This window comes from Aotus nancymaae, unplaced genomic scaffold (assembly GCF_030222135.1).
Source record: "Aotus nancymaae isolate 86718 unplaced genomic scaffold, 86718_ANA_hifiasm-v0.15.2.pri h1tg000064l_1, whole genome shotgun sequence".
NCBI lineage: Eukaryota > Metazoa > Chordata > Mammalia > Primates > Aotidae > Aotus > Aotus nancymaae.
Window position 1 is genome coordinate 15,154,191 of NW_026988479.1, and position 25,123 is coordinate 15,179,313.

The window sequence follows — 25,123 nt, forward strand, 5'->3', positions numbered from 1 at the left end:
AATGCAATAGCAGACAAATGGAGATGATAATTGTATTTGTATTAATAGCAATACTGAATGGGAGGATCAAGCTAGCTATAGTTCTTTACCTCTTATCCCCAGCTCTAGGCCTGATATGTAGTAGGTACTTAAATATCATGAAGTAAGTGAATTATTGTTTGTCAATAATATTCAACAAACAAACATAAAGTTACATGAATCCTTTTTTAAAAAAAATAAAGAATAACGATAGAAATGGAAGATGCAATAATCCTAGAAGTCTGCTCTTAGCAAGGCTATTTATGAGCTGACCCCCTTTGGCCTCATCCCATGCAGTATGCTTCAGCCATAAGAACCTACTCTGTTCTTCAAATGTGCTCTGCTTTTTCTCTGAAACATCTCACAGATCTGAAACATCTCACATCTGCAGAGTATGAAAGTTGCAGTAATATGAAGTTTTGTTTATGCTTAGCTGTGTGATCATCACTTCTCTTAGAATCTTTCTCTGACTTCCCTGAGTAATTAGTTGTCTCCACTTTGAGCTTACAGTACTCGCTGCTTCCTCTATCTTAGCTTGGTTTCGTAACTGCTGGTGATAATGTCTGTCTCTCTCATACCCTGAATAGGAATTGTCTCTTGCTTACCTTTATCTCAACAGTGCCTGGAACCCAGTAGTACTGGGTTATAGTTGATGCTCCTATAAGTATTTATGGACAAACAAATGACTGTGTGAATGGAATAAACTAACACGTCAATGCCAAAATTTAGTGAAAACTGTAAACCAGAGATGATATGGCAGCATAAAACTCAGTAATTCTAGGCCAGGCGTGGTGGCTCTTGCCTGTAATCCCAGCACTTTGGGAGGCAGAGGCAGGTGGAGTTCAGAGGAGGTCAGGAGTTCAAAACCAGCCTGGCCAACATGGTGAAACGCCATCTCTACTAAAAATACAAAAATTAGTCAAGCGTCGTAGTGCACACCTGTAGCCCCAGCTGCTCCGGAGGCTAAGGCAGGAGAATTACTTGAACCCGGCAGGTGGAGCAACGTTGTAGAGATCTCACCACTGCACTCCAGCCTGGGTGGCAAAATGAAACTCTGTCTCAAAAACAAACAAACAAACAAAACAAAACAAAAAAACCTCAGTAATTCTAAAACTTTTTTTTTTTTTTGAGATGGAGTCTTGCTCTGTTGCCCTGCTGCAGTGAAGTGGTGCAATCTTGGCTCACTGCAACCTCTGCCTCCTGGGTTCAGGTGATTCTCCTGCCTCAGCCTCCCAGGTAGCTGGGACTACAGGTGCCTGCCACCATGCCTAGCTAATTTTTGTATTTTTAGTAGAGACAGAGTTTCACCATGTTGGCCAGGATGGTCTCCATCTCATGACCTCATGATCCACCTGCCTTGGCCTCCCAAAGTGCTGGGATTACAGGCGTGGGCCACCTCGCCTTTTTTTTTTTTTTTTTTTTTTTAGCTGAACAAACTACACCCAAAATTATAGATGAAAGAGTCAAGACATACTGAGGGACTTAGAATGTAAAGTGATCTATTTACAAAGGTCTTGTTAAAAGCCAGCTAATAGGGAGTTTTAAAAAAAAAGACACTGAGGTCTTAAGGATAAGATCTGCTCTCATAGTTTTTGTTTGTTGGTTTGTTTTGTTTTGTTTTTGAGATAAAGTCTTAGACTTTCTCCCAGGCTTGAGTGTCATGGTGTGGTCATGGCTCACCTCAGCCTCGATCTCCCAGGCTTAAGTGATTCTCTCACCTCAGCCTCCCCTAAGTAGCTGGGACTACAAATGTACACCACCATGCCCAGCTAATTTTCCTATTTTTTGTAGAGATAAGGTCTCCCTATGTTGCCCAGGCTTGTCTCAAACTCCTAGGCTCAAGCAATCCACCTTCCTTGGTCTTCCAAAGTGCTGGGATTACAGGTGCCAACCATGGTGTCTGGCCCTGCTCTCACATTTTTAAACTTTAAAGATAATTTTATAAGTTACCAAGAAAGATAAATTTAAGGATATAAGGATAAGCATGACTTCAGGCTTTGATAATAAGAAGGGTTCCAAGATAGAGAAGTCTGTATTTAACCAAAAGAATTTGGTTTTTTACCCCAAGTCTGGTGCCTAGCCAAGGGACTTTACAGTTTGAAGCAGAAAGAAAACATTTGAAGACCTTAGAGAACCAAAGTGTCTTGTAAAAAAAAAATTGTAACTACAAAAATCACCTTAAAAAAGCAGTGAAAAGCAGATTTTGAGTAGATTGTTAACAAGAGGAAGGTAAGTAATGAGAAGGCAAATTGGTATATCAGAAGTAAATAGGAGGTTTAAAGTGGGATTTTTAAAAAAATTTGTTAATCTGAACTTTTTTTTATTTTAGAGACAGGGTCTTGCTCTGTCTAGGCTAGAGAGTGGCATGATCATAGCTCACTGCAGCTCAAACTCCTGGGCTGAAGTGATCCTCCCACCTCAGCCTCACAAGCAGCTAGAACTATGGGTGTACACCACCACAACTTGCTAATTTTTTTTTGAGGGCGGGTAGAGACAAGGTTTCACCATGTTGCCCATGCTGGTCTTGAACTCCTGGCCTCAAGTGATTCCCTTGCCTCAGCCTCCCAAATCACTGGCATTATAAGTATGAGCCACTGAGCCCAGCTAAAGTGGCATTCTAGCTATTAAAAATGACAGGCAGCATGGATATATATCTGAAAGCACTAAGAAAACTTAATCTTTTTCTGACTATATAGGTTCTCTTGAAATTTTCAGAAATACAGATGAATATAAGTAATAAAAATTGCCCACAATTCCAGCACCCAAGGAAAACCACTATATATATATTTTTTTCTAGCAAAATATCTGTTTGCTGTTACTGTACAACTTACAATAAAGTATGAAAATCTTAATATACAACTCAGTGTGTCCCTATGTATTCATGTAAACATGACTCAGCTCAAGATACAGAACATTTCCATTATTCCTGAATGTTCCCTTGTATCTTCCCCTCAGTACCCATAGATTCATTTTGGTATCTTTCTTTTCAGTATCTACAGATTTGTTTTGATTGTTCTTGTACCTCATATAAATGAAATCACAGAATGATATAGTTTGGATATTTATCCTCTCCAGATCTCATGTTGGAATGTGATCCCCGGTGTTGGAGATGGGACGGTGGGAGGTGTTTGGGTCATGGGGGTGTATCCTTCATGAATTACTTGGTATCCCCTTTAAGGTAATGAGTGAGTTCTCTATTAGTCAAGTGAGATCTTGTTTAAAAGAGTCTGGGACCTCCTTCCACTCTCTTGCTCCCTCTCTCATCATGGGATGTGCTTGCCTCATCCTTTGTCTTCCACCATGATTGTAAGCTACCTGAGAGCCTCACCAGACCCAGACGCCAGCACTATGTTTCTTGTACAGTCAGCAGAACCACGAGTCAAAATAAAACTCTTTCATTGATAAATTACCCAGCCTTAGATAGTGCTTTATAGCAACACAAAACAGACTAAGTAGAGTATTAGTGAAATCTGTTGAGTCTGTCTTCTTTTGCTCATCTAGTGTCTGGGATTCATCCATGTTGTTGCATGTAATAATAGTTCTTTATTGTTTTGGGGTCATTTTCTACTGTTTATAATTTATCTGTTCTACTGTTGATGAATATTTGGATAGCTTTCAGTTTGGGGCTATTATAAATAAAGCTGCTTTGAACATTCTTGTTTAAGTCTTTTGGTGGACTTACATACTTGTTTCACTTCAATATATAAATTCTAAGAATAGAGCTTCTGGGTCATAAGGTAAATACTGTGAAAGTCATGAATATGTGGTATACTTTTTTCTAAAAGCTTGATTGTTTTAGCTTTTGTATATGTCTATGATATGTTGTGATTTTTTTTCTGTGATATGTTGTGGATTTTTTTATGTATCATCATGGAGATCAAAGATCATTTCTCCCCAACGCAAAGATATCCAATTAATCCAGCACTATTTATTGGAAAGACTGCCTTTTCTTTTCTAAATTACAGTGGTCCTATCTGTTAAATTAGGAGACTGTACTGTGTGGATGTGTTTTAGGACTCTTTATTCTGTTCTATTGATCTATTTTTCAGTATTTATTTTTAAGAAAGTTAGGACATGCTGAATATATAGCTTTTAAATTTTTCTTACACAGTATTACGTCATACTTCAAAAGCATAAATTTAAAACAACTGCAAAAAAAAAAAAAACCCTTTCTTTCTTTCTTGGACATTTTCTTTCCTTGGACTTTAGATTGTTTTTTTCCTTTCTCTGTTTTGTTTTGATCTGTTTTTTATGTTATAGGCTTTCCTCCAATGCCTGATTATATTTGTCCATTCATTTATGTATGAGGCAGTAAAAGGTCCATTAGAAGTTCTGTGTGCATAGGCTTTACTGTGTAGTGATTGGGTAAGTCATTTCTTTGGTGTCCCGCCAAGTACTAGCAGCTGTCATTTTTTTTCCATTGGGACTGTTCAGTTTTCCAGAGGAAAATTTTCCACTTTACTGTCTGTAGAGTCAGTGCCAGTCTGTCAACCAAGTGTCTTGTAATTTAAAAAATGATAATATTGAAAAATATTTTTTTTCCTGCATCTCTACTTTGATGAGGTCTTATCACCATTGACCACCTTCCCAAAGAATAGTTTCTGCCCTTCTCATTGTATGGTAGAATGACTGCTAATCCTGTGATTCTGTCTTGAATGGGATCGTGAGAATAGCAGTGTTCAGTGCAGTCTATTAATGGATCTTGACTGCTGCACTATCTGAGCTGTCCCTTTTGGACCTCTGATTTGTCTTTAATGATACAATTTACACTGTTTGCATTTGATCTGTAGTGAAACACTTCACTAGAGTAGGGTTTATATTTTACCTGACCAAATTTATAAGTGAAAACAATCATGTTACAAAGTATCATACCTTAAATTTAAAGCTCTTTTGTGTTTCTAGAGGGGAAAAATCTAAAGTGGTTTGTACTATACTGTGTCAGTGTTAGGTAATCTTTTTTGCTTTGCTTTGCTTCTTTACCAGCTTGGGAACAATGGATTCCCACTGGTTGAAGTCCTGTTTTTCAAATGCCAGCTCTAGGATCTCTGATCCAGCACAGATGCTCTTTCTGGGACTTTTGCTATTCTCTCACTGGGATTTTTTTCTTGTTTAGAGGAAACTGAAAATAGATCCAGATCTTTATTCCTCCAAGATGACTGTCTATATTGGGAACAAAGGGAAAGAGTGTATGTGTGGAAAGAGGTCGTGGTAGCTGGAGCACCTTTGTGGTTTATGCTTTGTATAAATGCCTCTGTGAATAACTCATGGGATTTTTCCCCTCTAGACCTTACGTTTTTCCTTAGGCAGATGGAGAAAGATACATACCAAAAATGAGAAGGAAACATGATGAGGGGTAAGTGGTGAAGACGCGTACACTTGGAAGAGAGCTTGAGGTTCTCAGGGAGAGAACTGCACAAGATAATGAGGAATAGATGCAAAGAGATGGATCAAGAAAAGTCATGAGACATTGAGGTCTGAAGTTGTAGTAGCTCTATACTCTGTTCTTTTTTCTCCTCACTGCCCATTGTTTTTAGATGAACAATGTCTTCAAAGAAATATAGATCTGGGGGGTGGGGGAAAGGGAGACCCAGGCAGAGAAAACAGCATAGCATAACCCTGGAGTCAGGGATGCTTAGGTCTTAGCCTCCAATTGACCTACCTCCTACCCCACAGCCTGGAGGGACCTCCCTTCTACAACCCACCACCCCAAAAGCGGAGCTGGAAGAGCAGGAGATACCCTCCTAGCTCTTCACTCTGGGGCCTTGGAGCACAGCCCACTCAAGACCCCCTACTTTGACGCTGGTGTCTCATGCACTGAGCAGGAAGTGCCTCAATACCATGAATTGCCCACCTTGGAAAAGTGATCAGGACCCTTGCACCCTGGAGCCACAAGCCTGGGGTCCCCCATCCTGGTGCCTCCAGGGCCACCTGCTGTGGAAGCCGTTTCCCTGGATCTAGAGGAGGAGGAGGAGGAGGAGGAGGAAGACTAACTGGACAAGATCAACCCCATCTATGATGCCCTGTCCTACAGCAGCCTGTCGGATTCCTATTAGGACAAAAGCTTTGTCATATCCTGGGCCATGTATGTGTGAGCTACCATGGGCCTGCTTCTCGCGTCTCACCTATTGATTTATTAGTTTTCTTGACAAGGATCTAGTGCCCCCTGACCTCTGGCCAGACCACTGTCAGTTAACACACATCCATCCCATTTGTGACTTCTACCTTGGTGGCTCTACTATGACCCCTAACCCATGAGCTCAGAGAAACGCACCATGATAATGGAATCCTGGTAACCTTATTTCATGAGGCGTGAGGTAGGAAAGGTGCTTCTGCACAACCTCTGACCCCAAGGAGTCCTCTCTCAGACTGTGGCCTTAGACCATACCTCTTACCTCCCACCAATGCCTATAATTTGTCTTCAGGCAGTAAATTCCTAATAGGTCTGCTGGAGTGGGTGCTAAGGGCTCCCTGCTGTTCAGACCTGAGCCCACCAGGCAGCAGGTCCCCACTTACCCCCTCCCAACCCTGTTCTCCAAAGGTGGGAGAGAGGGGATTCCCTAGCCCAAGGCAGAGTTTTCTAAGCACCCTCCTGCAAGCAGAAGTCTCTGGGTCCAGACCCTTCCCTGAGCCCTGCTCCACCCACCCCAATTCCTACCTACAGAGCAAGAAGCCCTATCCTAGTGCTAGACAGGGTGAGCCTCATGCAGACTGTGCCTTGACGGCTCCAGCCTTGGAAGAAGAATTTACTGTTAACCTGGAAGACTACTGAATCATTTTACCCTTGTCCAGTGGAATAGGACCTAAACATCATCTGGATTGGAGGGTAGCAATTGATACTGTTTTGTAAACTACATTTCCTACAAAATATGAATTTGTACTTTGAAAAAAAAAATACAGGTCTAGACTTTGCTAGAGGGAGAATGATTTACTTGGTCACGTTGGACTGATCAAGTTAAACTGCAGTTTTAATGAAGTTAGGTTACACACACTGAATTTCAGGACAGAGGTAGTTATGATAACTGTATTGTACATCTGTGATTTAAAAATAAATAATGGAATGGCCATATGGGGATTAATGAGACTGATTTCCGGGTTAACCAGAGTTCATTAGGCTTTCTACAGCCTTCCTTGTAGGAGAGAGGAAGCAAAATGCATTTGCTTTTGTCCAAATTCATATGATAATTTTAGTGTTAATCACCATGAACCTTTGCATTAGAGTTCCTAGGTCAGGATGTGTTGCCAATTGTAGACCAGACAGCAGAGAAGGGAAAGAATTCTACTTTTTTCGTGAGTCCCTTTCAGGCCCTGGAAAAATAAGATGGTGTCAAAAATAGAAGACAGAATACAGATGTAATTGAATTAGAGACCCTCAAACCATTTGATCCCATAACATAGAGTTTCAATTTATAATCAAATCCTTCAAATGACACTCTCTCCACCAGCATCTCCTTCTACTAGGTTCAAGCCCCTACTCCTACCCATCAGTCTGTTTACCACCTTTTCTAAAAATTTTTGCCTTACGTTTGTTTCAACCAGTTGCCCACGGTAGGCTTTGAGGCATATTGATCTCTATATCCCACTCCTTAGCCCAGTGTCAAGAAAGCACTTAATAAATGTTTGTGAATGTCACCCAGAAGGGTTCATTACCTTACCTTACCATTGGTTTCCAGGACTGGAAATTCTATAGTGGTAGCTTAGGTTAGGCCAGGCTTCAGTCTTTGATTTATGAGCTGTTATAAAGTCATCTGGAATCCCATTTCTTTCTTTTCTGCTCTACCTTTCTGAATGGCCCACTTAATCTTAAAGCTGTCTCCTTCTCAGGGCTGCAGATTGGCTGTCAGCAATTTTGTAGGCCATATCTTTCCTAGACTTTGTGTGTGCCTGTGTACAGGGGAAGGGAAGGTTGGATGGGAGTGTGTTAAGAGAGTCTGAGCTTTTTACTTACTGAACCACTTCAGAACCAGTCCCAGTGGCCAGGGAGTGTCATATGCATCTTGGTTAAGTCGTGAATTTCTTGAATCAATTATGATGAAAAAGGGGAGAGAATGACTCCTATTGGTTTAGATAGACTAGGTTCACCCTACGGCTGGATGGGATGAGCTTTCTCTGAAGCACATGAGCTACAGGAAGAATGAGTGGACACCTACCTGGAAACCTGACTACCGTTAGGAGGGGAGAATATGGGTGTTGTGTTGGCAAGCAGCAAAATCCACCGCTACTGTAGCCCAGATTTTCTAGCAAACCTAGACTATTTATGACTATTCCATCCTTTATATCATAAAAATCACTTAGGAATTTATTGGTTGCATGTTATGGAAAAGAATTAATAGTGATATTATTGCATTTTAAATCTGAAACTCTTCCCTTCCATTTGGTTGGGGATAGAAAACACTCAAATAGGTAAAAAGTTAACTATCGATATAAGATATGGGTAACAGTGCAAGGCAGCAGTATGACAGATGATATTATGTTTAAGTGAGTCATCCATAGAGTATATACTTTGCATTCCCCAGTAATTGTTTGTTTTAAATCTGAAAGTCACTGTGCCAGGCATTGTGGAGGTTAAAGAGATAACAGAAACAAGATGCTGGTCCTGGAGACTTCAAGCCCAATCAAGAGAATGATTGACAGGCTTGAAGGCTGGGAAGCGTGGCTTCCCTCACAGAAGCAAACCACCGAGGACAGGGTCCTGTAAACACAAATAAGGGTTCCTTGTGAACCTTCCAGAGTCTCAGGGGCCTGGATAGGCAGAGGAGACATTTGGCATTCTCTATAGACAGCACTGTCCAACTGCCCAGAGCAGCAGGTCTAGGGAGAACAACCAGATTACCCCAATCCCTAGAGCAATGGTGGTGGTTACAAACTTTGGTTGGTCATTGCTGGCAGCCCTGCTTTTTAGAAGACCCCACTGTGGCTCAACCCTGTTGATTGGATAGTTTCTAGTAGTGGATCAGCTTCCACTGATATGGCTCATAGTGCTGTTAGAATACTTTCTTAAAGCTATCCAATCACATTTATGGACGTGTCAGAGGATTTAAAAAACAAAATATCTTGTTACTCCTTTAACACATTTATTTAGAGGACTGCCTTGTGCCAGGCACTGTGCCATGCTCTAGGGACATAGTAGTGATCCAAAACTTACTTGATTTCTGCTGTCACAGCCTACAGTCTAGTGGGGCAAATAGGCAAAAGGCAAATAAATATATAAGATAATTGTCAATTGTAGTGATGGTGAGAAGGAAACAAAATGGGTAGAGCTAGAGATCTGCACAAGGCTTGATACACCTTTAAGGTATTTTGTAAATGATCTTATGGGTTAGAATTTTATTCCCGATGATTCCTGATGTAAATGATTTTCATTCTTTTTGTCTCTTAGGTGTACTTTACAGGTCCCCGATGAACCCAGAGAACCCTCCACCATATCCGGGCCCTGGTCCAACGGCCCCATACCCACCTTATCCACCACAACCAATGGGTCCAGGACCTATGGGGGGACCCTACCCACCTCCTCAAGGGTACCCCTACCAAGGATACCCACAGTACGGCTGGCAGGGCGGACCTCAGGAGCCTCCTAAAACCACAGGTGTGTGTCTTTGAATATGTTGGTGTGCATGTGTGCAGTCCCATGTCACTAAAGGAAATGTTTGCATGTTTTCTTTGGCAGAGAAGAAACTCTTTCCAGCCTTTGCAACTTGTGCTTGATGTCCCCAAAGCTTGATGATGGCTTAAGGTGGCTTTTTACTCCTGAGAAGAGGCCCAAGTCAGCTCTGCCTACTACATTCACACCTCTTGTCCCCTCTGGGGCTGATAACCTGGCCAGTGTGTTTCCTGAGGGCCACCCTCTAGAACACTGGGGGGTGGGGAGAGAATTACCAGTTGGGTCTTTGCTCTGCAACCAACTTTGTATTTTAGGTTTAGTAATTAACCTCTTGACTTTATTTTATCTGTCTGCTTGTTGACCCTCAAGTCATCTTCTTGCCCCTGCTACTGGGTTTGGTTTTTTGGTTTTTTTTTAACTAAATGTTTTCATAATTCTATTTAACCTGCCAGTTGAGTTTTCAGGAGGCTCTTGAGTCCTTCTTGGGTGCTGGAACAGTGCTACTCAAAGTTCAGTCTGCAGACAAATGCCTGCCAATGAACAGTGAACAGTTATGGACTATATAATAAGTGCAGAAAGTGAGAGTAAACATTTAGAAACTTTTAGAACAATTTGGTATTGCTGTGACATCCAAGCATGTAATCTTGCATTTTACAGAAAGTATCAGTCTGTGAAGGATTAAAAATAAAATATCTTGAGAAGCACTGTGCCAGATGTCTTGGTCACTATTTTATAGCCCTTTGGTTGGCAGAATAGCTGCTTTCTTAATAGCTCTTTCAGCTTTTTAAGATAGCTAATTCTTAAAAAGTGCTTATTATGGCCAGGCATGGTGGCTCACGCCTGTAATCCCACCTTTGGGAGGCCAAGGTGGGTGGATCACTTGAGGTCAGGAGTTCAGACCAGCGTGGCCAACATGGTGAAACCCCATCTCTACTAAAAGTACAAAAATTAGCCGGGCATGGTTGTATGTGTCTGTAGTCTCAGGTACTTGGGAGACTGAGGGAGGAGAATGGCTTGAACCTGGGAGGCAGAGGTTGCAGTGAACCGAGATCGCACCACTGCACTCCAGCCTGGGCAACTGAGCAAGACTCCATCTCAAAAAAAAAAGTGTTTATTTTGTGTCACATGGTCTCTTAAGAGCTTTATATACATTAACATATAATCCTTGCAACAATCCTATAAAGTTATTCCCATTTTATAGTGGTGTTATAGAGGTACAAAGTTAGAGTAATGACTTCCCCAAGGTCATCCAGCTAAAAGGAGCAGTTTCCAGATTAGAATCCTGATAGTTTGGCCTCAAAATCTGTACCTATAATTTATTGCTCTAACTGTTGTGCCTCTCCTGCCTTTTCTGAGCTGACTCACATTCATCTGAATTTACTGCCTTATACTTCCTCTGAGAGATTTTCCTATCATTTAATGCTTTACTAATCAAAGTAATAACAGAATTGATGGTTAATTTTATTCTATGACTTGAAGATTCTCTAGAATAAGAATTTTGCATTCATGGAAAAGATTATACTTTTTTTTTTTTTTTTTTGAGACGGAGTCTCACACTGTCTCACAGGCTGTAGTGCAGTAGGTTCAAGCAATTCTCCTGCCTCAACCTCCAGAGTAGCTGGGACTACAGGTGTGCGCCGCCATGCCCAGCTAATTTTTTGTATATTTTTAGTAGAGATGGGGTTTCACCATGTTGGCCAGGATGGTCTCGATCTCCTGACCTCATGATCCAGCTGCCTCGGCCTCCCAAAGTGCTGGGATTACAGACGTGAGCCACCACGCCTGGCGGAAAAGATTATACTTTTATAGTGTCAAAGCTTATACTTTGTTAAGCTTGAATAGAATATTTGAATACCTTTAAATAATTTAGTTTATCTGGAAGGAAACTTTTGCAATCCAAGATTGTATTCTGTTTTAACAGTTTTTATAATGCATGCTCGGAAAAGTGCAGAAAGTAATAACCGGTGTAATCAGAGTAGTTGATACACTGAGTAGTGTCAGGCCTGTGACATCAGAGGAAGATTTTCTGAAAATAAACCTCAGCTTCTGGGCTTTCTGCTTCAAAATAAGGTAACCCTGTGATGAATGGAAGAAAGCAGAAAAAACTACATATGTTATGATTCCATTTATGTGAAATTCAAAAACAGACAAAAAGTATCTATAATGGCAGAGATCAAAATAATGGTTACCCCTGGCTGTGGAGTTGGGAAACTAGTATAGGACTGGTTATTCATTGGGATGGGAACAAAGGAAACTTCTGGAGTGTTAGGAATAGTCTATATCTTAATCTTGATATAAACATTCTTCAAGATAGTTATGACTTGTGTACTTTGCTATACATTATATGTCAATGGAAAAATATAGCCCAGCATTTGAGTTATCTGGTAGACTCAGCCCAATGCCTGCCTGGTATTAGGTCTTTCACCTATAGCCCTCATGCTTCCTGTTCATTTCTAGGCCAATATTGTGTATACTGACTCTCTAACTAGCATTTGAAGAGTTTAGAACTTTATTGATTTTGTTTAGCGTAAGTGCTTCCTAGATTCAGTGGACTTTGTTCACTGTTCATGCAGAAAATACAGATTTGGTCATCTGTCTTACCTTTCATGTAATTTAAGTATTGATGTCAGCCTTTTGGATGAAAAATAATTTCTTAATTCTTTTTAGGGTTAAATGGCTCTTTAGTTCATTCAGTGTTACCAATCACAATTGATTTCACAAATGCAGTTGAAAACTGTTTAATATCCTTTCCTACAGATATACCTAGGAATTTCTTTCTCTGTCATTAGCTTGTGAATTGTTAACTGCCCAGATCCATTGTGTACCTAAACAAAGCAGGTAGTGCTAAATGGTTAAGTTTTGTCATCTGAGGTCCAGGTTCTGTGAATGGAACTCTTGGAAGGAGGTAGGCTCACTGAGGGACGAACCCTTTAGGGGACCCAGTTCATTCCTTGCTCTGGTATTGCTTGTGGGATTCTCAGTCAGAATTATGTGTTCTCATGCTGTGTATCTGAGCTCTATATGGAAATTTCAGCTTTTTCTTTCCAGCTGGATGATTTTAGATTAATCTACTACTATAGATATTCTCTCTCCACTCAAGTTCAAGTGTGTAGTATATTATTTTAATGACTACATAGGTAGAAATGGTTTCTTTTTCAAAGGAGGGAGGATCTCCTTTATCCTTAATTTGTGTCTGGTAATTAGTTAGGGCTTAAGAAAGGGGTGATGGGGCCGGGCACAGTGGCTCACGCCTGTAATCCCAGCAGTTTGGGAGTCCTAGGTGGGCCGATTACCTGAGCTCAGGAATTTGAAACCAGCCTGGGCAACACAGTGAAACCTCATCTTTAATAAAATACAAAAACTTAGCCAGGTGTGGTGGTGTGCACCTGTAGTCCCAGCTACTCAGGAGGCTGAGGCAGGAGAATTACTTGAACCCAGAAGGCAGAGGTTGCAGTGAGCTCAGATTGCTCCACTGCACTCCAGCCTGGGTGAGAGAGTAAGACTCTGTCTCCAAAAAAAAAGGTGTGATGAATGGATGGGTAGGATGGGTAGAGTGGGTAGATGGCTAACCTAATCAGAACCTTCCTTGGTCATCTGTTTATGATTCAGAATGCATGTGTCAGAGATTTTAGCAAAAAAAAAAAAAAAAAAAGCCCACCTTTTGTTTTTGTAAAAAGCCAACCTTTTGGAAGCCATGTGATTGGAAGCAGCAAGTGCTTGTGGGAATGAGGACTCCCAGAAGAGCATACCTGCAGATTATGTCAAGGATCTCCTGGGTGGTTTTTAAGAATAACAACTAGTATTTCTTGAGCACCATGCTTGGTGTTAGCTTTATGTAATCTTCACAGCAACCGCATGGTATCAGTCCCACGTTATGAAAGTGGAATCTGAGGCTCAGAAAGGTTGTGACTAAGTTATCTGTTGTGCAACATATCACTCCCAACTCACTGGCTTAAAACAACAATGATTTATTATTTCTCATGATTCTCTGAGTCGGCTGGGAGGGTCTTCTTGCTTCATGTGATCTCTCCTAGGGTCACTCATGTTACTTAATTCAGCTGTCAGCCTGGTTGGATGTAGGCTATCCAAGATGACCTTATTCACATGACGAGGGTGTCTTGGTTTGCCTCCATGAGGCCTCTCTCAGCACACAGTCTCTCATCATTGGGTGGTCTAGCCTGAGCTGCTTTACATAACAACTAGCTTCCAACAGAGTGAAAATGGAAGCTGCCAGGATTTTGGGCTAGGCCCAGAACTGGCACAGCATCACTTACCCCTTATTCCAGTGTTCAAAACAAGTCTCAAGGCCAGCTACTTTCAATAGGAGGGGGAAAAGATACTACCTCCCTCCTCCCCTTCTTTTTTTGGTAAAAGTTTTATTGAAATATAATTCATGTACTGTACAATTCACCCATTTAAAGCTGTACAATCCAATGGTTTTCAGTATATCAACAGTTTTTCAGCTGTCATCACTATCATAATCCTAGAACTTTTTTTTTCTTTTTTTTTTTGAGATGGAGTTTTGCTCTTGTTACCCAGGCTGGAGTGCAATGGCGTGATCTCGGCTCACTGCAACCTCCGTCTCCTGGGTTCAGGCAATTCTCCTGCCTCAGCCTCCTGAGTAGCTGGGATTACAGGCACGTGCCACCATGCCCAGCTAATTTTTTGTATTTTTAGTAGAGACGGGGTTTCACCATGTTGACCAGGATGGTCTCGATCTCATGACCTCGTGATCCACCCACCTCGGCTTCCCAAAGTGCTGGGATTACAGGCGTGAGCCACCGTGCCCAGCTTTTTTTTTTTTTTTTAATTCTACTTTAGGTACTGAGATACATGTGCAGAACGTGCAGGTTTGTTACATAGGTATATACGTGCCATGATGGTTTGTTGCACCTATCAACCTGTCATCTACATTAGGTATTTCTCCTAATGCTATTCCTCCCCTAGCCCCCCAACCCCATGACAGGCCTTGGTATGTGATGTTCTGCTTCCTGTGTCCATGTGTTTTCATTCTTCAACTCCCACTTACAAGTGAGAACATGCAGTGTTTAGTTTTCTGTTCCTGTGGTAGTTTGCTGAGAATGATGGTTTCCAGCTTCATCCCTGTCCCTGCAAAGGACATGAACTCGTCCTTTTTTTATGAGTGTGTAGTATTCCATGGTGTATATGTGCCACATTTTCTTTATTCAGTCTATCATTGATGGGCATTTGGGTTGGTTCCAAGTCTTTGCTACTGTGAATAGTGCTGCAATAAACATACATGTGCATGTGTCTTTATAGTAGAATGATTTATAATCCTTTGGGTATATACCCAGTAATGGGATTGCTGGGTCAGATGGTATTTCTGGTTCTAGATCCTTGAGGAATCACCACACTGTCTTCCACAATGGTTGAACTAATTTACACTCCCACCAACAGTGCAAAAGTGTTCCTGTTTCTCTACATCCTCTCCAGCATCTATTGTTTTCTGACTTTTTATTGTTTTTTGTTTGTTTATTTGTTTTGTTTTTTGAGACGGAGTCTTGCTGTGTCGCCCAGGCTGGAGTACAGTGGCATGATCTCGGCTCACTGCAACCTCTGCCTCCCAGGCAGAATTCAAGCCTCTGCCTCCCTGGAGAATTCAAGCAATTCTTCTGCCTCAGCCTCCTGAGTAGCTTGGATTAGAAGCACGCACCAACACACCCACCTGATTTTTGTATTTTTAGTAGAGATGGGGTTTCACCATGTTGTTCAGTCTGGTCCTGAACTCCTGACCTCATGATCCACCCACCTCAGCCTCCCAACATGCTGGAATTTACAGGCGTGAGCCACCACACTTGGCCATTTCCTGACTTTTTAATGATCACCATTCTAACTGGGATGAGATAGTATCTCATTGTGGTTTTGATTTACATTTCTCTAATGACCAGTAATGATGAGCTTTTTTATGTGTTTGTTGGTCACATAAATGTTTTCTTTTGAGAAGTGTCTGTTCATATTCTTTGCCCACTTTTTTTATTTTTATTTTTTGCTCTATCACCAGGCTGGAGTGCAGTGGCACAATCTCAGCTCACTGCAAACTCTGCCTCCTGGATTCAGGCAATTCTCCTGCCTCAGCCTCTCAAGGAGCTGGGACTACAGGTGCGCGCCACCACACCCAGCTAATTTTTTGTATTTTAGTAGAGATAGGGTTTCAGCATGTTGGCCAGGATGGACTCGATCTGCTGACATCATGATCCGCCCACCTCAGCCTTCCAAAGTGCTGGGATCACAGGCATGAGCCACCACACCCGGCCCTTTCGCCCACTTTTTGCTGGGGTTGTTTTTTTCTTGTAAATTTGTATAAGTTCCTTGTAGATTCTGGATATTAGCCCTTTGTCAGATGGAGAGATTACAAAAAATTTCTCCCATTCTGTAGGTTGCCTGTTCACTCTGATGATAGTTTCTTTTGTTATGCAGAAGCTCTCTAGTTTAATTAGATCCCATTTGTCAATTTTAGCTTTTGTTGCCGTTGCTTTGGTGTTTTAGTCATGAAGTCTTTGCCCATGCCTATGTCCTGAATGGTATTGCCTAGGTTTTCTTCTATGGTTTTTATGGTTTTAGGTCTTACGTTTAAGTCTTTAATCCATCTTGAGTTAATTTTTGCGTAATGTGTAAGGGAGAGGTCCAGATTCAGTTTTCTGCATAGGACTAGCCAGTTTTCCTAACACCATTTTTTAAATAGGGAATCCTTTCCCCATTGCTTGTTTTTGTCAGGTTTGTTAAAGATCAGATGGTTGTAGATGTGCGGCGTTATTTCTGAGGCCTCTGTTCTGTTCCATTGGTCTATATACAGAACATCTTCATCACCCCAAAAAGAAGCCCTTTAGCAATCACTCCCCATTTCCTTCTATCCTTCCCCACTATTAATCTACTTTGTCTGTTCTGGAAATTCTATATAAATGGAATCATACAATATTTAGTCTTTTGTGACTGGCTTCTTTCACTTTGCTTGATATTTCCAGGGTTCATCTATGTTGTAGCATGTATCAATACTTCATTCCTTCCTATTGCCAAATAATATTCATTGTAGATATGCCACATTTTATTTATCCTTTCACTTGTTTATGGGCATTTAGGTTGTTTCTACTTTCTGGCTATTAGGAATAATGAAAAATGGCTATTATAAACATTTATGTAAAATAGGCTTCATCTTGGAGGAACGGCATGTGAATACAGGGTGAGAGGAATTGGTGACCATTTCTGTAGACACTCCACCACATTCTGCCCTTTGCTCTCACAAATTCACATGCCCCTCATATGCAAAATATATCCACCCTCTTCTACTACCGCTAAATGTCTCATCCAATAACTATATCAGCTTCAAATCTAGGATGTTATCATCTAGGTAGTCTATATGTAGGTAAGGCCCTAATCTGCCATACTGGTCCATATACCCTAACTTTGTTCATGCTGCTTCCTTTACTTCCCACCTCTCATTCCCACTCTGCTACAGTCTACCCTATGCATCTCTGAGATCAAAAGAAAATATCCCTTCTTCCTTGAAACTTTTCCATACCTATACTACACCTCCAGTAGACTTGTTTCAGAGCCTTTCTTCTTGTTCCAGATTCAATAGTGTCTACCTTATGTCCAGTCCATTTTAGCTTTTTAATGTCTGAATTCAGTCAACCTTGCTCTTAGTGTTTAGGCTTTCATTGTTTGTTTTGGTCAAGACTCTTAAGGCTACAAGTGATAGAACCTCAGCCTTAGATATTAACCAGCAACAGAGCTTCACCAGACATCTGAGTAAAGAAAGCCTCCAAGATGAAAGGTGGTGATCCAAACAGACAGAAAAAAGGGATTCTGAGGGGACAAACATTGCAGGGAGAAGAAAATCAGAAAGTCGGGGAACCCTGTAATACTATTTTTTTTTTTTTTTTTTTTGACATGGAGTCTCGCTCTGTGACCCAGGCTGGAATGCACTGGCACGATCTTGGTTCATTGCAACCTCTGCCTCCAAAGTTCAAGTGATTCTCCTGCCTCAGCCTCCCGAGTAGCTGGGATTACAGGCGTGCAGCACCATGCCCAGCTAATTTTTGTATTTTTAATAGAGATGAGGTTTCACTATGTTGGCCAGGCTGGTCTCAAACTCCTGACCTCAGGTGATCCACCCGCCTTAGCCTCCCAAAGTGCTGGGATTACTGGTGTGAGCCACCACACCTGGTCTTCTAATATTCTTAAGATACATGGAAGATAAATCTTATTGAAATAAGAGCAGTGGTGCTGTATAAAATCAACTCTAGAAACAAAAGCACTTAGCCAAGAAGAATGTGAAACTGACCTCAGCCTAAGGATTAGCCCCAAAAGGTCCATTTGGCAGCCAGATCTTGCCAGACAAGAATTTAAGGCATTTGCTATAGGTGGAAGGTTGATGTATGTTTTGGTTATCTATTGTTATGTCATAAACCACCCCCAGTCTTAGAGGTTCTGTAATTTGGACAGGGCTTGGCAGGAAAAGTTGATTCATCTCTGCTCCTTGTTGGCATCTACTGAGGCTGGAACATAGATAACGATAAGCAGTTTGCTGGGTTGGGTTTGTATGCTTTCTACCATTCCGTATGATTCATAAAGTTTCCTCTTGGCTTTGTATTATGTCCAAAAGGGTACTCTTGGGTTGACTTACACCTGCAGTACAGAGAAAGAAGCCATTTGGTTTGGCCAGTGCTTCAAAAGAGAGAAAGCAGGGAAAGCATGATGGCATACTGCTGGGAGGAGTCAGGAGGTACCTGACATGCTAATATTTCTGCGTACGTTCCAAACCAGTGTTGGGCTTCTCCACTTTTACTGGCTTTGTTTGATCTTATTGTCCTTGAAGATTTGATTAAGTTCAACCATATTTTGTCAACTGTTTCAGTTCCAATGGAATCTTGTACTTCTGGTTCATTATAACAAGAAATTATCTCAAGTCCAAAAAGAAAAAAAAATCATGTCTGGTATTTCAGCTGAGGTGATTGAAACGGGTTGGGGTTGGATGTCTTCATCCCTCTTCATGGTGTCTTAGTGCTGCTATCAAAGCATGAGAGTTTCAGGGTAGGTGGGCTTTTACCTTCTAATTTTGAAAATTTCAGACTAGGAAAACATTGCAAAGATAATACAAATGATTCTGTATACCTTTCACCCCAATTTCCTTAAACCTTACATAGCCACAATACAATGATCTATGAGGCTTTTTCACAACCTTGGCTCAGAAGTCACACAGTGTCACTTCTGTCACACTCTTGGTCAAAGCAACATGAGGTCTATCTGGCCTAGATTCAAAGGGAGGAAAATAGACTTCATTCCTTGTTCGGAGAGTGGTAAGTCACATTGCAAAAAGGCACAAAGGATGGGTGATCTTTGGAAACACTACTGCAAGTTTCAGTGGTGACAAGTGAATTCCTGTTCACTGAAACATTCTAAATAACAGAACTATTTATAGATTCTAATAAATATGTCATAGTATCAGGACTATTTAAAGTGAAAAATACTGCCTCTGGTCTTAGAATATAGGTGATCTGTCATTTTATGGATAGTCCTACGAATTGGTTAGAAAGTCATGGAAGAAGAGGTTTTTTTATTTCATCAATAATGGAAGTGACTTCCACTCAAATACCTTGAATCATGATCATCTGGGTTAATCATTACCCTCTGACCTCATAGCAAGCATCAGTAGGCAATTGCAGCTCCTTCCACTAAGCATGAAAATGGCTTCAGTATACTCCAGCATTCTAGGCAGGAACCATGAATAGATTTGAATTGTTGAGTAAGATGAACCCATTTACCATTCCTTGCTAGGTTAACCCCCTCTTTTTAGAGATATTTAAACAAGCCCAGAGAGGTTTAGTGACTTTCTAGGGTCAGAGAGTTTTGACCAGAATATAAATTTCCTGCCAGGTGCAGTGGCTCATGCCTGTAGTCCCAGCACTTTGGGAGGCTGAGACAGGAGGATTGGAGGCCAGGAGTTCGACACCAGCCTAGGCATTATAATAAGACACCACACATCTCTACAAAAAAAAAAAAAAAATTATCCAGGTGTGGTGGTGCTTGCCTGTAGTCCTAGCTACTCAGGAGGCTGAGGCAGGAGGATCACCTGAGTCCAGGAGTTTGAGGCCACAGTGAGCTAGAATTGAGCCACTGCACTACAGCTTGGGCAACAGAATAAGACCCTGTCTTTCAACAACAACAACAAAATGTCTCCTGATCCCAGGCTAAGTACATTATGCCCTGCTGCTGTGATCCAGCACAGATTCCACAGAAATTCTCAAACATCCACCAAAGGAAAATATTTTTAGCCTTCTCCCTTCCTTGTTTGCACTCCCCATTCCCAAAACATACAAAAACAAAACAAAAAAATACCTAAAAGTTATAGCAGAACAGCAGTTTCCTGGTACACAGAAGTAAAGTGGAGTGCAATAAAGCTGGATTCAAATCTCATTAACACTAGGACCTGAGCAAATTATTTTACCTCCCAGCTCTTTGAGTATGCCCTGCCTTCCCTTGTATGCTTCTCAAAAACAAGAGTTTTTTTCTTCTTTCACCTCTGCTTCCATTGCACCTTGAACAGTGCTGAGCATGTGTGTGTGTGTATGTGCAGTAAATAAAAGTTAGATGAATGCAGATATTACCATTTCAAAGGGTGGCTGTGAGTTCATGTTCAGTGTCTGGTCCCCTTGTCACTTTCCCTTGGAGACCTTTCCCTTGCTATTTATGTCCTGTGAGTCCAGATACTGGGGTTTTATATATGTTCTTCTGGGGTAGGACTGTAATATCTGGCAACATACTGATTTAAAATGAAATAAGTTCTACTTCAGCACAGTCCTTTGGGATGCCCCTATGGAGCTCAAAAGCCTCATAGGCCTTTGAACCAGGTTTCTAAGCCTGTATGTAAGGAAATACCCAGTGACCCTGGTTCTTTGTGATTTGAAGAATTGAAAAGGGAGTGCATCTTCAGGGGTAACTTTTGGGCCCATCGGGCCATTGGCCAACCAGCAGAATGTTATGAGAGGCCTCTTATATTCCACCATCAGAGATTGTGGAGGAAGCAATAGAATGGCATTTTTCTCCTGCAACTCTTCTTGGTGCCTCATGCTGCTTTCATTAGTCAGAGGATAGAAGAGGAAGGAAATTTAATGGTCTGGCATCCCTGGCTAATTGGCTCTAAGTATGGAATTACTGCCTGGCTTGTTTGAGCCTTTTATACTTTGTTTCATCAGAAACTCCAATCAGGCATTTTTCATTGCCCTGGGAAGGCTTTCCAGCACAGACAATTCCAGTGCCTTCTTTCTTTGCCAGGTATCAGATGACAGAATGTCCCAACAAGGATACCGCTTAGTGCCCCCAAAAGCCACCTTGGCTTAGGAATCTAGGTAGAGTTTCTCCAGTTCCCTGAGCTTCTGCTTTCTTGTCTTTAGAACTGAGATTATAGGATTGTGATAAAGAATAAATAAAGTAATGCACCTTTGTAGTTTGCGACACCTTGATGAGCAGTGAGGAAGTTAGTGCCCTCCCCCAGCCCACACGGATTTTCTGAATTTTTGCTTATGGACGGATAGGGGTAGGGAAGACAAAGCTCTGTGGAAAGCAGGGAAAGCCAGTTGCTGAGGGTCACTCCTGATCTGTCCCCACTGGTCTGAGGAAACTGGGACAGCTCCAAAGTCATCTTTCATCTGCAGTTATGGCCATATAACTGATCCCCTCCTCCTGGTCATGCCCTCCAGTTTCTTATTCTTAGACCCCGTAATAGCTTTCCATTTCACTGGAGTGAAAGCCAGAATCCTTGCAGGGTCTAGCAAGTCCCTTTGTGAGCAGGCTGCTGCCACTTCTCTGACTCCTGCCACTTTGCCCCCGTGCCCTCTGCTCTGCCTTCCCTCCCTTCCTTATCAGGCACAATCCAACTTTAGGGCCTTTGCCCTTGCCATGCCCTTCTCTCAGACATCCACAGCCTACAATCTCACTTTCTTTTGCGTCTTGTTCAGCTGTCACCTAGTCAGAAGGGCTTTCCAGTCACCTCTTGCCTCCCTGACCCCATATAATATAGCACCCCCACTGGCACACTCTGTCCCTGTTCTTCTACCTGTTTTCCCTGCCTAACATACTGTGTTTACTTATTCATTGGCTGCCTTTCTCTTCCCACTGGAGTATAAGCTCCTTGAAGGCAGGGATTTTTGAATGTTATATTCATTACTAAATTTTAAATATTTCTTGAATGGTTGAATGTCCCCCTCTCCTCTCCCAATCTCCTCGAGCTGCACAGGGTATCCTGTGAGGTATTTCTCCTTCAGGCCTTATCTTGGGTTCCTTTTCCTCCTCATCTCATCTGTACAGAATCCTGGGAGTAGTCCTATTGAGCTGCTGCTTCCTGAGTTACTGTCATGTGTCAGGCCTGGTGCTGAGCACTGTTTTTTGTTTTTTGTTTTTTTTTTTTTTTGAGACGGAGTTTCGCTCTTGATACCCAGGCTGGAGTGCAATGGCGCGATCTCGGCTCACCGCAACCTCCGCCTCCTGGGTTCAGGCAATTCTCCTGCCTCAGCCTCCTGAGTAGCTGGGATTACAGGCACGCGCCACCATGCCCAGCTAATTTTTTGTATTAGTAGAGACGGGGTTTCACCATGTTGACCAGGATGGTCTCGATCTCTTGACCTCGTGATCCACCCGCCTCGGCCTCCCAAAGTGCTGGGATTACAGGCGTGAGCCACTGCGCCCGGCCTGTTTTTTGTTTTTGTTTTTTTTTTTTTGAGACAGGATCTTGCTCTGTCACCCAGGCTGGAGTGTAGTGGTGTGAACAAGGCTCACTGCAGCCTTGACCTCTTGGGCTCACGTGATTCTCTTACCTCAGCCTCCTGAGTAGCTGGGACCACAGACATGTGCCACTGTACCCGGCTAATTTTTTAGAAAATTTTTTGTAGAGACAGGAGTTTCACCAAACACTGCTGAGGTTGGTCTTGAGCTCCTGGACTCAAGCCATCTGCCCGCCTTGGACTCCCAAAGTGCTGGGATTACAGGTGTGAGCCACCATGCCCAACTCAGTTTATCTTCTAAATTGAGGATAATTTATTTAACTTTCCCCCTTCCTTTCATATCTCTGAGCACATATCCTGGGACATTCATTTGAATCTTCCAATGCCCAAATGGTGTTTTCATGGAATCCCTTGGAAAAGTTTCATATAGGCAGGGCCAGCATCTTTTAAGACTTTAGCTGGGTCTGTCAGAGGCTTGAGAATCTTGTGGTTTCTGACCCAGCAAGGGGGTCTGGGCACACAAATACCTTTTGCTATGAGAAGTGAGAGACAGAGCTCTGGTGGCCACAGAACTGTCTTCTCTGGCCCCTTAACTAGAAGACAGGCTGCTTATGAGGTCCTGAAATTCCTGGCTCTTAAAAAAGCCTCAAACATCAGCCATATCTTTCAGCTTTCTCAAGCTATCTTTCCCCTACCCCAGAGAGGGGACTGGACTTAAAACTTACTAATCCCCAGTTTGGAAGGAAACTACCCTTCCTTACTTATTGCAGTGTTCTGTTGGCCTACATTTGGCGTGGAGGATTTGCCAGTGTTCTAGGCTTTCCTCTGATAGGTCAAAGGTTTCAGATTACCTGAGGGTAAAGAGGTCCTGGTGGGAATAATTGCCTCATCTGACCCTTGGAAGTGCCAAAGTAGGAACTTAATGTACAACTCAAGGATTTAAATATTTTTTCTCCTCGCTTAATGGTTTTCTGGTTTTCTTAAAGACCAGCATTCCAAAAAACGTAGGGGCCTTTCATAGTCTGGCCCTGCTATCAGGTTCAGTTTCAGTTTCTCAGCCTCACCAGGCTCCCTCCTCCCACATGGCTTTTGCAAATGCCACTTCCTCTGTGTGGCTGGGGGAATTCTCTGCTCCTCTCTTGGCTTAGAATAGGTAACCCCTATTAATCATTCACATCTGATGGGTACTCCTCACCTCCCAGTCTGGATCAGATTTCTGTCCTTCATAGTATTATCTTGATTTGTAATTTTATAATCTTGACTCTAGTTAAAGAATTAAGGTCTTCTCCAGGCAATAACAAATGCTGGAGAGGATGTGGAGAAAAGAGAACCCTTATACAGTGTTGGTGGGAATGTAAGTTAGTAAAACCACTATAGGGAACAGTTTGGAGGTTCCTCAAAAAACTACAAATAGAGTTACTTTATGATCCAGCAATACCACTGCTGGGTATGTACCCCAAAGGAAGGAAATCAGTATATTAAAGAGATATCTGCACTCCTGTGTTTGTTGCAGTTCTGTTTACAATACCTAAAATTTGGAAGCAACCTACATGCCCATCAGCAGATGACTGGATTTTTTAAAATGTGGTACATATTCACAGTGGAGTGCTATTCAGTCATAAAAAATAATTATTTGCAATGACATGGGTGGAACTGGAGGTCATTATGCTAAGTGAAATAAGCCAGGCACAAAAAGACAAACATTGCATGTTCTTACTTATTTGTGGGATCTAAAAATCAGAACAATTGAACTTCTGGAGATAGAGAGTAGGATGGTTACCAGAAACTGGCAAGGATAGCAGGGGGAGGTGGGAATGGTTAATGGATACAGAAGAATAGTTAGAAAGAATGAATGAGTCTGGTATTTGCTAGCGTAATAGGGTGACTATAGTCAATAACAATTTAATTGTACATTTAAAAATAACTAAAAGAGTATAATTTGTTTGTAACACAAAGGACAAATACTTGAGGGGAAGGATACCCCATTCTCTTTGATGTGATTATTACACATTACATCCCTGTATCAAAACATGTCATGTACTCCATAAATATACACCTGTGTACCCACAAAAATTAAAAAAATATTTTTAAAGAATTAAGGTATTCTCTACTATCTGAAAGGTCCATAATAGGAAACCTTGTCTGATTTGACCACTGGATTCACCAGTAACTACTTGTCTTATTATCTCCATCATATAGATGAAGAAACTGAAGCATGGAAAGGCTAACTTGTTCATGGTCACAGAGCTAAGAAATGATGGAGCTAAGATTCAAACCTAGCAATCTGATTCCAGAGGCTGTGCTTCTCAGCAACTACCACCATTTGCTGAGCACCTACTGAGATCCCTGATACTGGGCTGAGAGCACTGTAGACATGGCTTCCAAGTTTTACAACAGCTCTTCAGGGTAGTGGTATCTCAAATTTTACAGCTATGGAACCAGGGTCTTAGAGAAGCTATAATAATGTCTTGTCGATGATCCCCTAGATCTCTGACCCAGAACCTGACATACTGACTGCCATGTATCATGTGGCCTCCCATGTATAAGTAAAAATTGTTTTATAACCTACTCTTCCTTTTTCCCTTGGAACCTCATTCAACAAATACCTGTTAAATCCCTTCAGTGGCCAGGTACAATGGCTAACGCCCGTAATCCCAGCACTGTGGGAGGCCAAGGTGGGTGGATCATTTGAGGTCAGGAATTCAAGACCAGCCTGGCCAACATAATGAAACCCTGTCTCTACCAAAAATATAAGAATTAGCCAGGCATG

General features: G+C 41.8%; 1 protein-coding gene across 1 annotated transcript in view; it reads left to right on the forward strand.

Annotated features, from left to right (window-relative positions):
- The window catches only part of CYSTM1 (cysteine rich transmembrane module containing 1), a 72,825-nt gene that overhangs the window by 11,209 nt on the left and 36,493 nt on the right, over positions 1-25,123 (forward strand). The window contains exon 2 of the mRNA XM_012471822.2: positions 9,395-9,601. Within this exon, the coding sequence (XP_012327245.1) occupies positions 9,415-9,601 (187 nt within the window). The 5' untranslated portion in view covers positions 9,395-9,414. The remainder of the gene's footprint in view (positions 1-9,394; positions 9,602-25,123) is intronic.